General features: G+C 52.4%; 7 protein-coding genes across 7 annotated transcripts; 6 read left to right on the top strand and 1 right to left on the bottom strand.

The window, feature by feature from the left end:
- Nucleotides 1-284: 284 nt before the first annotated feature.
- Nucleotides 285-854, top strand: VTN00DRAFT_517 (uncharacterized protein; the record flags this gene model as incomplete). The annotated part of the gene is made up of 1 exon (XM_069431673.1): nt 285-854. The coding sequence occupies one exon, from the start codon at nt 285-287 to the stop codon at nt 852-854; it is 570 nt and encodes a 189-aa protein (XP_069291225.1).
- Nucleotides 855-3,295: 2,441 nt separating this feature from the next.
- Nucleotides 3,296-5,590, top strand: VTN00DRAFT_516 (uncharacterized protein; the record flags this gene model as incomplete). Its single annotated transcript, XM_069431662.1, has 1 exon — nt 3,296-5,590. The coding sequence occupies one exon, from the start codon at nt 3,296-3,298 to the stop codon at nt 5,588-5,590; it is 2,295 nt and encodes a 764-aa protein (XP_069291224.1).
- A 1,228-nt stretch (nt 5,591-6,818) lies between these two features.
- Nucleotides 6,819-8,486, top strand: VTN00DRAFT_515 (uncharacterized protein; the record flags this gene model as incomplete). The annotated part of the gene is made up of 3 exons (XM_069431651.1): nt 6,819-7,107; nt 7,210-7,586; nt 7,644-8,486. 3 exons carry the CDS (start codon nt 6,819-6,821, stop codon nt 8,484-8,486), a joined length of 1,509 nt encoding a protein of 502 aa, XP_069291223.1.
- A 305-nt stretch (nt 8,487-8,791) lies between these two features.
- Nucleotides 8,792-9,677, top strand: VTN00DRAFT_514 (uncharacterized protein; the record flags this gene model as incomplete). The annotated part of the gene is made up of 2 exons (XM_069431640.1): nt 8,792-8,851; nt 9,507-9,677. The coding sequence occupies 2 exons, from the start codon at nt 8,792-8,794 to the stop codon at nt 9,675-9,677; spliced, it is 231 nt and encodes a 76-aa protein (XP_069291222.1).
- A 21-nt stretch (nt 9,678-9,698) lies between these two features.
- On the bottom strand, nt 9,699-10,895 carry VTN00DRAFT_513 (uncharacterized protein; the record flags this gene model as incomplete). Its single annotated transcript, XM_069431629.1, has 2 exons — nt 9,699-10,037; nt 10,815-10,895. 2 exons carry the CDS (start codon nt 10,893-10,895, stop codon nt 9,699-9,701), a joined length of 420 nt encoding a protein of 139 aa, XP_069291221.1.
- A 66-nt stretch (nt 10,896-10,961) lies between these two features.
- Nucleotides 10,962-12,509, top strand: VTN00DRAFT_512 (uncharacterized protein; the record flags this gene model as incomplete). The annotated part of the gene is made up of 1 exon (XM_069431618.1): nt 10,962-12,509. One exon carries the CDS (start codon nt 10,962-10,964, stop codon nt 12,507-12,509), a length of 1,548 nt encoding a protein of 515 aa, XP_069291220.1.
- Nucleotides 12,510-14,794: 2,285 nt separating this feature from the next.
- On the top strand, nt 14,795-15,092 carry VTN00DRAFT_511 (uncharacterized protein; the record flags this gene model as incomplete). Its single annotated transcript, XM_069431607.1, has 2 exons — nt 14,795-14,987; nt 15,058-15,092. 2 exons carry the CDS (start codon nt 14,795-14,797, stop codon nt 15,090-15,092), a joined length of 228 nt encoding a protein of 75 aa, XP_069291219.1.
- Between the last annotated feature and the right edge of the window lie 586 nt (nt 15,093-15,678).

Genomic DNA, 15,678 nt, shown 5'->3' with positions numbered 1-15,678 from the left:
TAGCTGTGCCCCGTTGGGCTCGAACGATTATTGTTTTTGTAATGCTGGACGTGGGCGTCTTGGTAAAATACGCACAGATACTGGTGGCTTTGCATTTCCCGGATTGATTGCTGGTTCGATTGGGTCGGTAGATACGCTCGTCCTACAAGGTGTTTGTCTATATGTGATACCAGCCAGCTTACAAGTTAACTGCAGATTTCTACAATACTCCACACACAAAAACTACTACTTCCCCTGTCAAACTTTCTAGTCGAATACCCCATCACGACGACTACATATTCAAAATGCGTCTCCCATATGTCCCCGACCCCCCACCAACCAGCACCCCCGAGGAAGCGGAGATCCTCGCTCGGGTGCAAGCTCGACGCGGCGAGCGCGGCCTGCTTCCACTCGACCGAGCACTCCTGCACTCCTTCCCCATCGCAAACGGCTGGAACACGCTCTTCGGTGCGGTCCGCACCCAGACATCCCTCTCTGCGGACATCCGCGAACTCGCCATCTGCCGCGTCGCCGCGATCAATGGCGCCTGGTTCGAATGGGAGCATCACGCGCCGCTGCTACGGGAAGCGGGGATGAGCGAGGAAGGGATGCGCATCATCGAAGACCCGAAGATCACCGGATCTGAGGAGGAGGAAGGGGATGTGGTTGGAAAGGTGTTGAATCGGGCGCAGAGGGCGGTCCTCCGGTATACGGATGCGATGACGAAGACGGTTCAGGTGCCCGATGAGATCTTCCAAGAGCTCAAGGAGTGCTTTTCGGACAAGGAGGTGGTGGAGGTCACGGCGACGGTGGCAGTGTACAATTGCTGCAGTCGGTTTCTGGTCGCGCTGGATGTGGGGGAGAAGAACCGATGATTTCGACTCATTTTTTGATCCTTTTATTTATCGTGGACCTAGGTTGACGACTTGACGACTATGATAGCTGAAAACTAGGACATAACTTATGTGATCGGCCTGTTTTAGAAAGTGGTGCTATGGAAGTCATATAGATCTAGTGAAGCCAAATATAGATGTGTACCAAGGGTCAAAAAAAGCGTGTGGAGAATAGGGGAGAAGCACGGAGCACTCAACTTCGAATCTTGCTCCATTTTTGTCCTTGATAGGTATCTATCATGTATCATACAGAGACCTTTACTGCCTCTTGAAAACCGCCGAGATCACATAAGGTGAAACACAGTGGACGATAGGCGCGAGTAGTAAAAATCTATCTCGGAAGACAAATGCAAACAATTCACCAGTCCAATTCCACGTGACTCAAAATCGACATAGGTACTAGTTCAGACCAGACAAAGTTTTACTATTAAAATTCTGCTTGTCATTAATCGGGGCAGGACAGGTGGGATCATGGGTGTGGCTGGAGGAATACATGTGGAAATAGATCAGCTGCTTACCCGAGTGGATACGTAAACGAGATGGGAGGTGACGGAGAGGTCCCACTGAGAACGTTTTACCTGCTTCACGTTGGGAACGACATTTTGGTGATAAAAACGCAGCTCGAGTGCCTTTTCTTGTGATTGGAAATTCACTTGTCCTACCGACCCCTCCCACAGCCGAATGGGAATTGCCCCCTCGAATGGCTTTCGATGGTGGGAGCAGACAATGAATGGCTGGGCTGAGTGATACCTATTGGAACAGTTTCTGCAATTACTCGTGCATTTGTATTGCGACCGCCTCATCAGATCGAGAAAGGGGTCAATTTGGTATCTTCTTTTTAATGTGTGGTTTCTGATTCTGTAACTTCCACTGTTTTGCTGCTCGATCGGTTCCTTTAGGATTCTGATCGGAGCAGAACTCTACGTAAAATTGTGGCTATGCAGAGCAGTTATCAAGCAAATGAATGCTGAGTTGATATCCAACGGGATCCCCCAGCTCCAAGACATCAATCCGGTCTTTTTTTTTCTTGGGCGTATTGATACAATTCGTACTTTAGCGTTCATACATACATGCAGGCATCATGCGTATTCTATGCCTCTGGAACAAGGGACTGTCACTATAACTATCATAATAGCAGTATTCACAGGCAAAGGCCATTCAGAGATGGACCTCTTCCCGGAAACTCCCTGGTGGTATCCAAATCAGGGCGATAACCATTCTATGAAACAGGCTGGGAGGCCGCCCCTTGGGTTGTTGTCATGCCAAGACCGATGGGTCGCCGGTGGCCACGCGCGTTCTGATTGGACGGACGGGCCCCCAAAGCGGTTAGACAGTGGCTCTGCCCGCTACCGCCTTTTTCCGGATGCTGCTGGGCGCGCAGCCAGACGCAGACAACCCAGCGCAGATTCGCCCTCCGCCGGCGCTCACGGCCGCTGATCCCTGATCTACTCCCGTTCAAGCGCCAGAACACTACAACTCGCCCTCCTGCTCTCTACTACTCAATCACTCTATTTTTCTCCCCTCGCGGTGCCACCCATCTATCGTCTTTTGCTCCATTCGAGTCTGTCATCGACGGGCTCCTTATGGTCTGCATCATTGGCTTTCCTTTTTTCTCCCTCTTTCTGTCACTATCTCTGTCTTCTTACATGGTCTCCCTCGCGCTGTAAGATCTTTTCATAGTACCACGCCACGCTGCTGGCAAAGACCCCAAACACAGCGTGCGGGACCATCAAAAGTCGATTGAGACTGTCTATTCTCTCCTTACTACCCCTCCTCATTACTTACTCATATTTTGACACTCCCTTGCCTCGGTTGGGTGGCCTTTCTCTTTGGTTACCCGATCGGTCTTACTACCAAAGAACACATCTATCCCGGCAGCCGTTCGTGACCATCGCACTCTGCCTTTGTAAATTCACCACATCACCATCAGTCGCTGATCTCAGTGTCACGCCCACGACAGTATTGTGGTTGTGATCAGGACAGCGGCAGCTGCTTTTTACTCGTCTTTCAAGGTATGTTGTTTCGTGTCTCGTGTTTGGCCAGTCTTCTCTTTTAGTCCTGCTGGAAGAACCGGTCCACACAAGTCCCTTGCCTGCTCTCCCATCCACACCATCACTTTCTCCTAGGCGCCGTCAGTCCACAGATCGGTGGATTTTCTTCCAGCTGCACTATATCCGTCTGTTTGCTCTCTAGTTGCGATCCCTCGACATCTCTCCCTTTTTTACATACTTCCCCGTGACTTGGTCTGGGATTGCGCTCCGATTACTACTGGCGTCTTGGCACTGCAAGCGAGGTTGTCGACCAGGGTTCCTGACTAACACTCTATACCAGAGTAACAGCCTCAAGTACTTTCTCCACACCAACACATCTGCTGTAGTGCAACTTTTCTCCTTTTGATCTGACGCTTGTTGATATCATCCGTCATGGCTCCAGTCGCCCAGGATGATATTGACATTGACACGCGCGCGTCAGATCTAGTCGAGAGCCAGGATTCGCCGCTCCGCCGACAATTCTCCGAGCCTGCTCATCCGTTATCTAACTCTATTCGGGCTTCATCGTCACCCACGCCTTCAACACGCAAGGCTAAGTGTGCATGGTGTGGAAAACTTTTTGAGACATCTGATGAGGATGGTGTCTCTCATGATGAAGCCCTGAAGGAACACATAGCAACAGTACATCCTCACATCGCCAAGTTTTCGATGTACGATGGTGCGAACGACGAGGAAGATGACGGAGAGGAGAACGGAGAAGAACAAGAAGATGAAGAAGAACACGATCAAGAACAAGATGATCAAGATGACCAGGAAGAAGAAGAAGCAGAAGCAGAAGAAGCAGAAGAAGAAGAAGAAGAAGAAGAAGAGGTAGATGAGACTCCTCTTGATGAATCCGAACTTGCCTTGTCAAACCAGCTCCATGAATTCTCTCGGGAACAAGAGACGGCGTCTGTACAGAAGCGCCTAGAGAAGTTTTGGAATATCCACAAAGCCAGCAATTTCTCCAAGGACTATGAAGATGAGGTCGCGGACCTGGAGCATACTTGGGACTATGCTTTCCGTGGACCAAAGCGCGCCAAGAAGCGTGATGCCTCTGAATTGCCTGACCGTCCCGAACCTTACAAGAAAGCAGCGGTTTCAAAGGGCGAATTTCTTCAGATCACTCCGATAGAGAATTTCTTGGAACAGCTCCGTGACCCTGAATCCAAGCCTTTCGATGAACTTTACGCAGTTACTGCTAATGTGGCTCATGCTCTCAAGGTCTGGCAAGACGAATACATCGCTATCGACAAATTATCCAAGGTGGCCAGCCGCTATATGTTGAAGAAGACCGCCGACCCACGGAAGACGGAGGATCCTGAGTTGTTTGAAGACAAGAAAGAGGCAATGTTGTATGGCTACAAGTACAGCACCAAGGCTCCTGTTGGTTACCAGGATCCTTTCGTCCAAGGAGGCTTCAGGCCAACGGCCGCTCAGTTTAGGAAGATGACTGCTCAAGTCGGCCCCAACCACCCCAACCCGGACGGCTGGAAGCCCATAATGAAGTTCGGGATCGAGCATGTCCCACGTTTCCAGAACCCCCCTGCGAGTGCCTTCGAAGGAAAAAACACGCGCAAACGCAAGGCTGCGCAAATGGAGGCGGCGAGCAGCGCCAACGAGAATGAGGCCACCCCTACCGAGACCCCAGCTGCGGCCGAGACAGAGAACGAGGCGGACTCCCACCCTTCCAAGCGGCAGACGCGTGCTCGTGCGGGCAAACAGCCCACGAGCCGCGAGACAGCCCAGACGCGTACAGCGCCTCCAAGTCTCGCTCCTTCGCGCGGTGGTGCTTCTTCTGGTCGTGGTGGTCGTCGTCCGCGTTCGCAGGCTCCTTCAGGAACCCCGCAGCCTGCTGCAACCGCTGCTGCTCGCTCCTCCGCCCGTGCCCCTGCCCGCAGCTCCCCGCTGTCAAATGTCACGACTCCTGCACCTCTACAAGCACGCAGCACGCCTGCCACTACAGCCGCGCCTGTCGCAAGTACTCCTATTGCTCCCAACGGCACCACTACCGCCACCGCCACGGCGACCACCGCAGCTCCCGCTTCCGTCGTCGGTGCTCCTATCGACCCGAACCTGGATCCTGTGGAGTTAGCGCGTCGTCAGAAGATCGCCAACTCCAAGAATCCGAAGCGCACGGAAGCTATGCTTAATCATTGGGCCAAGTTCAATCGCGAGGGACGTATCCGGAACCCCAAGCGCACCAAGGCCCAGATCGAAGCGGATAAAGCAGCCGAGGCGCTTAGAAAGGCCCAAGAGCCACCGAAGCCTAATGCCAGAAAGCGGAAGAATGCAGGGGCCAACGCCAACGGTGCTGCGTCAGATTCCAAGAAGGCGGACACAGCGGTCTCGGCGCCTCAGGCTCTTCAGCCAATGCCCCCTCCTGGTTCGGTTGCTCCTGCTGGCTCTCTCCCGCCTGCTAGTTCGATTGCTCCTGCGGGATCTATTCCTCCACCTATCCAGCCTTATGCGCCGATTGACCCCAGGGCGGTTGCACCCCATCCTTATGTTCATGGTCCACGTCCACCTCTCGCTCCGAGCCAGCCAGGTCCACCTCACCAGCCGCATCCAATGGCTTATGCTCCGCCTCCGCCTGGCTATCCTACTGAATACTACATCCACTATGGTGGCCCTACGCTACCGCCCCCAGCCCACCCCCGTGCAGAAGCACACACCAGGCCTGCTTAATTCAAACGGCAAACATACGAGCTCTTTAGCTGATTAATACGTTTTTTTCCTGCGTCCCTTGTTGGGCGCTGGAGTTTGATTCTTTCTGAACGTTTTCTTATGACATAGCGTCTATGGTGCCTTTCTTTCTTTTTTTTCCTTTTAGTTCACATGTACAGTAGCATACAACCACTGGCCTCAGCTCTGTTCGCAGGGTTTGTCAGGCCAGTGAGCTTTCTTTTCTTTTCTTTCTCATTTTCTTGACCTCTGTACTACCACGTCTTTTCCTATCATTCGCATCCCGAGGGTAAGGCGGCAGCGTCTTGTTTCTGGTTTTGTTGTCTCTTGGCGTTCTGGTTGAGTTTAGCTTGGGTTTATCTCGGGAGGCAAGCAGGGAGCGAATAACAAAGATACTCATCTGCTTTTTTATGCCTGTTAATGGCTGATTGATCACCTGGCTACTGTTTACTCAGTGCTGTAGGGATCAAAAGAGCGTGTACACATACGGGCAGACGCACTTGTACATGTACGATTACTTTACGTTGAAGAGAGCATTTTGCATTGGTTTTCAGCATTGTGAAAGTTGTAGCATGTGATTCTGCATTGTATGATCCATATATTTAAAAGCCAGTCCTGGACTGCAGATATACTTAGAACCGTAGTTGGTGATAGTGGTCAAGACCATAGTATAAAGTAGGACGCTCATTGGGCGGTTCGAATGGCCAATAGGTGGGGGCGCGGGTAACAAATCCTGGGGTAAATTACATACAGACAGCGGTGGAGTAGGCAGTATGGAGGGTGCTCCGTATCCCTCTTGCGGGTCCAGAAGACTACGTCGAAGATGTGGGTTCTCGGGATGCTCGGGCAAGTTCCTAGGCCATGAACCTGAATCATCTGCATTGGACGGCGAGGGCAGGTTGATGATGCGTTCGACAAAACTGAGTCTAAATGGAATTTGCCTCTGGGCAGCGTTTACTCCGTATGAGGTATATCTATGTATGGTATACCAGGATAGTAATCGTTGACAGATAAAACTGCCTCACGTCCTGGGTGCCTGCAGTTGTTAGTTTCACTTCAGATGTCGAAATAATCCAAACACTTTTTGATCTCGATAGTACTGAACTGTCGCTCGAGCGAGGGTCTCCCAGTCGATATCACGTGGGCGGACGGACACCATCCGCCAGATCACGTGAAGCTCCGTCACACTCGATGCGTCGATCTCCTATGTGGCTGGACTCGCATCCAACCTATGCGCTCGAAAGCTCAGCTTGGCAACCTCAGCGACGCGCAGTCTCGCGGACTCCCCACGCATAGAGGATTGTCCACTACGCCTTTTCGCGCCCTAGCTAGTCAGCAACACAGTCCTGTCGCGATGGGAAAGAAGAAGCGTGGTCACCCCGATCTCGAAGAGATCCTTGCCCGACCGTGGTGCTATTACTGCGAGCGCGACTTCGACGATCTCAAGATCCTTATATCACATCAGAAAGCAAAGCACTTTAAATGTGAAAGATGTGGGAGGAGACTGAACACGGCAGGAGGTGGGTTTTTTTTCCTTCCAAGGACGTCATTGTTGTCTTGTTCGTCGTTTGTCTTTGCTACGAAAGCATTTCAAAAACTGACGTGTTGCGCCTCGCCCTCAGGATTGTCGGTCCACATGAGCCAAGTACACAAAGAGCAGCTTACCGCTGTCGACAATGCCCTTCCTAACAGATCCAGTTTGGACATAGAGATATTTGGCATGGAAGGCGTCCCTGAAGATATCATCCAGGCCCACAACCAGCGAGTTCTGACGCAGTACCAGCAAGCGGAGGCTGAGCGACGAGCCGCGACCGGAAATCCCCCACCGGGGCAAGGCTCCGGTGGCCAGGGAAAGAGGCCCAAGTTAGAAAACCCGTCAGATTTGAAGAAGCGTCTGGCGGAACACAAGGCAAAGCTGGCCGAAAAGGCTGCAGGGGGAAGCAGCGGCGAAGCGACGCCGGTTGGAGCGGGACAGTCGATGCCGACTCCTGGTGGATTTGTATGTGCTTCTAGTTCATCAGTCTTCTTGAGTTGATACTAACAGCTGTGATTGTAGGGTCAACCCCAGTACCCAGCTGCTCAACAATCCTTTAATAATGCTGCTCCTAACCAACAGTATTCCTACCCGCAACCCTACGGCGCCATGGGCTCTCCTTACCAGCCGAGTGCAAGTCCAGCGTACCAGGGTTTCTCACCCGGTACTCAACAACAGTTTCCGCCTGCCACGCAGTACACATCTCCGGGGCTCTCGCCGCAACAGTTCCAAGCCGGTGTTCCTGGGCAGCCGCCTCAGCCCTATGGAACTACGCCTTCACCTCTACCTTTTGCACAGCAGCAGCAGCAACCTGCAAGAACACATACGCCTCCGCAGACCACGCCATCGATTCCCCCCAGAAGCGGCAGTTTGCCGGCAGCGCCTAATCTTCCGCAACGTCCTGCTTTCGGTGCGCCTCAGGTGAACTCTTACCAGATGCAACAGATGCATCATGGACAGCTTCCTGTTCCTCCAGCGGGGGCAGTTCCGAACGCCCCTACACAAGCCTCGCCTGCGAATGGCGAGAAAGCTGCCGCTGCTGAACCGATTTCAGCCTCGGTTGACGACCTGATCTCCGGTGCTGCTAAGGAGGCAGAGGCTGCGGCGAAAGTTGCTCCTGAAGCTCCAAAGGCGGAGGAGGGGGCTGCCGAGGAGAAAGCCGCCAAGAAGGAGAAGGACAAGGCGAAGCCAACAAGGCTGGTGTATTCTGACAATGAAATCAGTCCGGAGGAGAAGATGGCAAGGCTGCCAAGGTACGCATTCGTTCCTAATCGAAGAGGAGAAACGGCCCTGGCAGAGGGCACTACTGCTGCAGTCGCGGGGATTACCACGAATGAGGACGATGTGATCGACCGGACACATTGATAACGATCGGATCTGCCGCATTTTCGATACGATTTAATTTTATATTCCTCCTGTCGGTTGTTCGACTGTCCCGGCTTGAACGGAGTGGCCGAAGAAACTAGGGGCGGGCAACGGACCTCCAGCTAAGTTCGACACGTATCACAGTTTTAGTTGTACATGACATATTTCCTTTTCTACCCTGATCCATGAGTAGTTTGGCAAAGCAGGTACATGAAGAGATCTGTCTGTTCCGGAACGATCTTGCTCTATATCTACCTTCCGTGCTACGGCTGTCTCATTGCATTGCGGGACTATATTATTGTCAGATGCAAGCTCTGGAGAAGGCAGCGCGACTGCGAGACGGGGACAGCACGAGGTCGCCGCTGGTGAGTCGGATCGTCGACCTTTTCTGAAGGAGGCTGATGATTGGCTTGTCTGGTTCTTTTCCGGAGTAAGGTTCTGGAGAAAGAAAGAAAGAAAGAAAGAAAGAAAGAGAACCCCTTCAGTTAGTCCCGAGTCTCTCTCTCTCTCTTCTTTTACCTGTCCTCGAAGGCTACCTACTGTTTATTCATCTGCTTCATAGGAGGCGAGGCAGACCATTCAGCGATAGAAGTCCTGCCCTTCTTCCGCGGTCGTGACTGGCATGCATAACTGTTCATTTATGTAAGTGTTTAAAAGTGCCCCAGGTAGGCTATCAGATGAGCAAACCCAAATTATTCTGATCCGTGGATGTGGTTGGTCGTATATCCCTCTGCTCTGTATGCCCTGCTAGTTGCGTTCGTGTTTTGAGAAAAGTAATCCAGGAACTGTCAGTCAATTAAGCAGCTTTACTTGTTTATGTTCTGTTGAAGCGCAAGTCATCGTTTAGCTAGGACATTTTGTGATTTTCACACTGGCCGTTCTTTTTGGATCACAACAGTCTACCTTGCATAGATCATGTTAGATGTACGGAGGCCAAGAGAGCAGTAATAAGCCCGTTAGATAGAAGAGACTTGATTGCTATCTTAGATTGGTTTCACCGGATGCGTTGGTGTATCGTAGGGAGTGACACGGGTCAACGGAAGCAAACTGTTCCCCTTCGCTTCACAATACATCCAGCCACGTAAACCCGATTCTTCTTCGTCACGGAATCATATCGATCGATCCATCGGTCGTGCGTGTCATATGCTCGTTCCTCGTCCCTTTTCCACCCATCCAAATCCCTTCAACTAGAACCAAAAAGGGCCTTGTCATCTAGACCCGCGCGGCCCTCCGATCCCGATACGCCAACCCAAACACCACCAGCCCATACGTGGCCAGCAGACTCAGCCCGACGGGGACGGGCTTGCCCCTGGTCTTGATGGCCCGCGGGATGGCGCTCCCGCCCAGAACGGTGGACGCGACGAGGCCGATCTCCTCGCCGTAGGGCTGGCCGTTCTGCAGGCGGAACAGGGAGAGCAGGTACAGGGCGCCGACGGAGAGGCCGGCGGCGATGGAGGGGATGGAGCCCGTGCGGACGTAGCCGATCACGCCGCCGGCGGACGTCAGGAGGGAGAGGGCGCCGGCGGAGGCGGTGGTGAATTGTTCGGAGGGCTGCGTTCGATCGATAGACAGTTAGTTTAGTTTTCTTTCTTTCTTTCTTTCTTTCTTTTTTTTTCACTTCCTTATCGTGTTTGGTACAGGATGCGGGGATGGATGTGATGTGTGGAATTGTTGTGGTTTTGTTTTCCGCAGCACAGCTCAACTCGAGCCATCCGCGCTGGCTGGCACTTGCGTTGGACCGATGACGTCCACTATGATGGGTTGCCACTCACCATTGTGGATAAAAGTCTCTTCAATTAACTGTGCGTCTCACGAATGGATGAGTTGATGAATCGGACAGCCTATCGACAAGACAGGACGAGCGGAATCCGGGGTACATGCGAATGGACGGGATTATTATGCAATCGTCGTAAGTGGTTAGCGTGCCTTTCTCGGGCTCGGCGTCGGCATCGGAGTCCGCTGAGCCCCGGCGGCCCGGCGCGGCTCGCGGCGGATCGGGTTTGTCAGCTGGTTCGACGTTCTTTTCCTGCTGGAGAATATTATATTATATTTTTCTTATTTTTATTTTTACAGATGTAGGAGAGCCAATTTCATGTACTGTATGTAATATAATAACATCCCTGACTCAATTGATACTCTTTTATTATGACGTACGTGTATACTTACGCTAAGCTAGGAGCTACTGTACGCAATTTCGTAGTCCCTATTTCGGGTTTCTTTTCTGTCTTTTCTGTCAACTAGCGTATCCGTGCCTGTGAACCTCTACTCCGTACACTTCCTTGTCACCACTTTTTAACTTCCAGCAACCTCCAAGCCTGCTGATCCCACCATCTGCTCGTCAGCTTGCACATGCTCCAGCGGCACCAGCCACAGCGTGGCTGACGCTGCATGCGGTCGCGGGCTTGGCATTCTGAGCTGTCCCAAAACGGCGGCATCTGATAATCCAACATATCCTGACGTCTCCTGACAGACAAGATGGCTCAGTACCAATATCCCTATCGCAATCCGCTGGCAGCAGCCAGCCAACCCAGCATGATGGTGCCGACCGAGAGCATAGACCAGCCGCCGCCGCCGCCGCCCGGAGGATTCAAAGCGTTCTTCGCCAATGCGCTGCGCCCCAAGAAATCGCGCCAGAAACTGCGCAAGAAGTCGAGCAGCGTCAGCCTGGCTACCACCGCTGCTGCGTATGATGATACTCCTCCGCCGCCTCTGCCCGATCTGGCGCCGTTGCAGGCTCATCGCGCCAAGTACGGAGCGGCCACGGCGCGCTTGGATACGCAGCTGGGAGAGAACCAAGACTACACCACCATGATCCATGCGCTTGGCCTCACGGAACCCTTCGAGACCGACCAATCCAGACGACCGGAAGACAAGGACCGGCCTCCTGGAGAGCCCGCGATCGCGAGCCTGGACGCAGAGCTCTGGGCCAAGATCGCGGAGTATCTGAATCCCTGCGAGACCGCGAGCCTGGCGCTCGCGAGCAAGACGCTCTATCGCCGTCTGGGCCGCGGACCCTGGATGGTCCTGAACGAGCCCGAGAACTACCCGCACAAGATCGATTTCCTGGTCTCGCTGGACAAATATCTCCCACACCACCTGCTCTGCTTCCCCTGCGCAAAGTACCACGTCCGCACGCAGGAAGGCCAGGAGAAGCTCCAGTCCGCAAAGGTCCTGAACCCGCTCTTCAACTGCCCCAATGCGCGCAACGTCCTGCGCCCCGCGCCGCGGCACCGCCTCACGCCCACCTACAACTTGCCCTTCACCTTCGTCCAGCTCGTCATGCGCGCCCACCGCTTCGGGGACATGCGGTACGGCATCCCCGTCGACTCCCTCGGCCGCCGCTGGAAATCCAACGACTGGAGCCACCAGACTCGCTACCTCATCCACGACAACGGCCACCTGCTGATGCGGGTCGTCAGCACGCGCTTCGCGGACCCGGGCCTGACCCCCAGCGCGATGCGCCTCCTCCTCTACAACCGCGACGACTACTGGCCCTACTTCTCCGTGTGCGCGCACTGGCGCGACGGCGAGCTCATGGACGTCTGCAAGTGCGCCCTCGGGCACATCCCCAAGCCGCGCGAGACCGGCGGGTACCAGGCCATCGAGCACCGTCTCCGCGACGCCCTCGCCGCGCGAACCTACACCCCCAACACCATCATCACCCTCTGCTCCAAGTGCCGGCCCAAGCGCCGCTGTCCGGAGTGTCCCACCGAGTACCTCGTCGAGATCAAACTCACCGAGGACCGGTCCGATCGGAACCGCATCCAGTTCCGCCATGCCATCGTCGTCACGCGCTGGAGCGATCTCGGGGACGGGACGTCTCCGGGGTCGTCTTCCTCGCCGGAGTGGGCGGCGTGTAATGGCGAGATGGAGGGGTACGATTCGTTCCAGAGGCTCGGGAGGCGCGCGCTGTCGGGTATCTTCGAGTCTGCGTTCACGCACGATACGATCCCCGGGCAGAGGATCATCTCGTTGAATCCGGAGGGGAAGAAGTTGGGGGAGGATGGGAATGGGTGGTACTAACCTCGTTACCCGGGTATCCACACGAGCCTCGCTTCAATTCATTGGACTTTGATCGAGGTCGATCACCGACATATATTTAATGCGATGTAACAACACACACACAGATGGGATAGACTGGTCGGATATTTGTACTGCTTGGTTGGTCGGTGTCACAAGGGGATATGTACTATATAGAGATTGTACAGGACATGGTCTCATCTCGTATCAACTAATCACCTAAGGTATCCATGTACATACATTTTTTGAAAAACAGAATAGGAATTTTTTAATGAGACTCAACATCTGTCAAGCTGCACTGCAGAGATTGTTAAAAAAAAAAAAAGAAAAACACTGCACAATGCCACCCAAACTGTTGACTGCCTCCAATTCCAACGCCTCTGTTTCATGTAACCCTCCCAACTGGGACAAGGACAATTGCACTCGTTCCATTAGGTACCTATTTTATCCCCCACCTCCATCAGCCCGCCACATTACCCAGTCTCTCTGCATTCAACACGGTGCTTCCCGAGTGACTGTACAGCAAACAGGTCACAATGACTGTGACGAGAACCTGCGTTGGGGTTGAAAGGGTTCGTTTGGCAGTAATGTACGTAAATTAGATGCAATATGTGGGAGGAGACGTTTGAGAGCCTTAGCTGACTCTCGGAGTCTACGCATGCTGCTGCTGGTGGAACATGTCCCGGCCAATCTCAGGAATTTTTGAATAGAGCATGTGTGGTCTTTATTTAGCTACGAACATGTCGGCCGGCCAAGATGGACGTTGAGGGGAAGATGGTTGAATGCGATATAGCCCCGATGGGGAAGACTCTTATTACTCCGTATATGCCATAGAAGAGATATTTCTTGAGAACGCTGATGTTAGATGACTTTAAGAGATTGGAAGGCGGCAAGGATAGCCAGCCAGCCAGTCAGCCAGCCACTGGATCTGACCCAAATTTCTGCGACGTGACTTTGAAGGCCTTTGCGGGATCATTTCCTGCTTGCCTCAACAACAACAACATCATCAACATTGGCGCCGCTGCACACCATTCACTGCCCATTTTGTCGGGTCATGATAGGTGCTTCCCATGATCGACATGTTAGGTAAGTCAGTAGATCACGAAGCAGCAAGCGTCAGGTTCAAGCCTCGATGTGCAGGACAAAGGACACAGATTAGGTCACTGCTGTACACTACTATACCACCTCTCTCGGCATGACTTCCCTGCTGCATAGGTAGTGACTTGGCGGATTACCGTTTTATACATGTGATTTCGAAACCATTGGAGGATGGTGCGTCACAGACCCTAGGCGAAGCCAGCCCAGATTGCAATATGGCAGAAACTGCAAGCTGGGCCGGCTTGAACAGTGGGAGAGGGAGTGCCTAAAGATGCCTATGGTGCAGTAGCGAGGTCACTGGAGACGTTCTCTACATCCAGTTGTGGGGAAGCCCGGTCGGCGGCACGATGATCTGCATGAACTGGAGGTTATGAAGTATGAACTGAACAGAGGATTTTCAGCTCTGCCACATGGGCCCGTCAAACAGCCCGCAAAACGCGATACTTTATCGTGCAGTCCGGTATGCAGGCCTCTCATCAACAACGTGAGAGAAAGCTGTGAAAAATCACGCATGGTCCTTCCATCGAACGAAAAAAAAAAAAAAAATAATCATCTTCTAGACCCAATGTATCTCTTTGCAGCTATCATTTACTCTGCTTCAGCGTCCAAACATCGAGAGAGTCGGTCGTGTCCCAGGCTGCTTGATGAGTGATGATGAATGGACTAATGTCAGTCAGGTCGTCCTACTGCCCTGAGGGCCGCGTTATTCCATCGTCCAAGACAGAAGAACAGGCATTTCTCTATCGCATGTACAGGTTAGCCCATGCATATGATCTCTCTCACGTCCGGCGTCACTCTGCACCGATACACGGATATTCATTCTTCCAGTGCCAGTAACCAAAGGAAACGGTAAAGGGCGCAAAAACAGGGAATAGGGAATCCACGAAATATACTACAATGCATCGATGGACGATGAGTTGGCAGCAGAAATTCTGCAGCTTCGGGCTTCAAGTGTACATGTTGTTCGGTGGATGCGCTGATCTGGCGCTTGGCGACTCAGGTCTCTGCGAAAGAGTATGATTTACTATGGGCATGTCAAGACCCTTCTCCACAAGGAGAGGGCTATATAAACCTCCAAGAGACTCTCGAAGGGTCGTCCATCGTCGAGAACACCACGGACATATCTCGATTTTCAAATCTCTGCGGTCTACACATCATATCATTCTTCTTTGTTTAAACCGAACGCCATCATGGCACTCCGAACTGCCAAAGAAATCGTTCTCCCGGCACAGGATGAGTACCAGCCAGAGGTGAAGCTTTTGGTTGGCCCAAAGCCTCTGAAGGAACCGACGGCGGATTCCAAGCACATCCTCATCATCGGAGGTGGTGTTAGCGGCCTGATGACGTCGGGGCTCTCTCTCTCTTGGGAATTCATACGAACAGGTACCTACCTACCTACGTAAACTGTTAGCGTAGAGAAAAATAACAACAACAACAATAACTACAAGACCAGGGTACCAAGTTAAAGTACCAACTTACCTAACTTAGGTAGAAACAAAAATATATATAAGCACTCAGTTTGCTTTTGGACTAGTCACTAGTTTTCTTACTAGACACTCCACTATCAGGTTGCTCAGGCTCAGCAACCAATGAAATAAAACACAAGATATCAATCAGTAAGTCTTGCTTCCACACACATACAAGCCATTCCACACAATTGCCATAAATAAGCTATATTTTCTGTATTCCTTTTCTTTCAAGCAGCTTATGCTGTAGTTAGACACAACACCTAACTTATAAAACAGAATTATCCCCCCCCCCCTGAAACTGGACTGTGGTGCAGTATTTACAACAGGTCCCATCACCTGCAGGAAGTCATGTCGTTGACAAATTGTAATTCGTAACTCGGGATTGCTGCACTGTACAGTACCAGGTGCTCTCTTTACGCATATTACGCATATACTACCTCTCTGCTGTTAATTGGTGGAATCAAACTGCAGTCTGCGAGTTCTTGCTGCGCCAAGACAGGACAAGACCAATGCATGTATGTATGTGGAATGTGTATGTGTGTTGAGTGGAAGAAGAGGGGGGAGAAGGGGGAGAGAGAGAGAGAGAGAGAGAGAGAGAGAGGAGG

This window comes from Thermoascus crustaceus, assembly GCF_041956765.1.
Source record: "Thermoascus crustaceus strain CBS 181.67 unplaced genomic scaffold VTN00scaffold_1, whole genome shotgun sequence".
NCBI classification, from domain to species: Eukaryota; Fungi; Ascomycota; class Eurotiomycetes; order Eurotiales; family Thermoascaceae; genus Thermoascus; species Thermoascus crustaceus.
The sequence above is the reverse complement of the archived record's forward strand: the minus strand, read 5'-3'. Positions and strand labels throughout refer to the sequence as shown.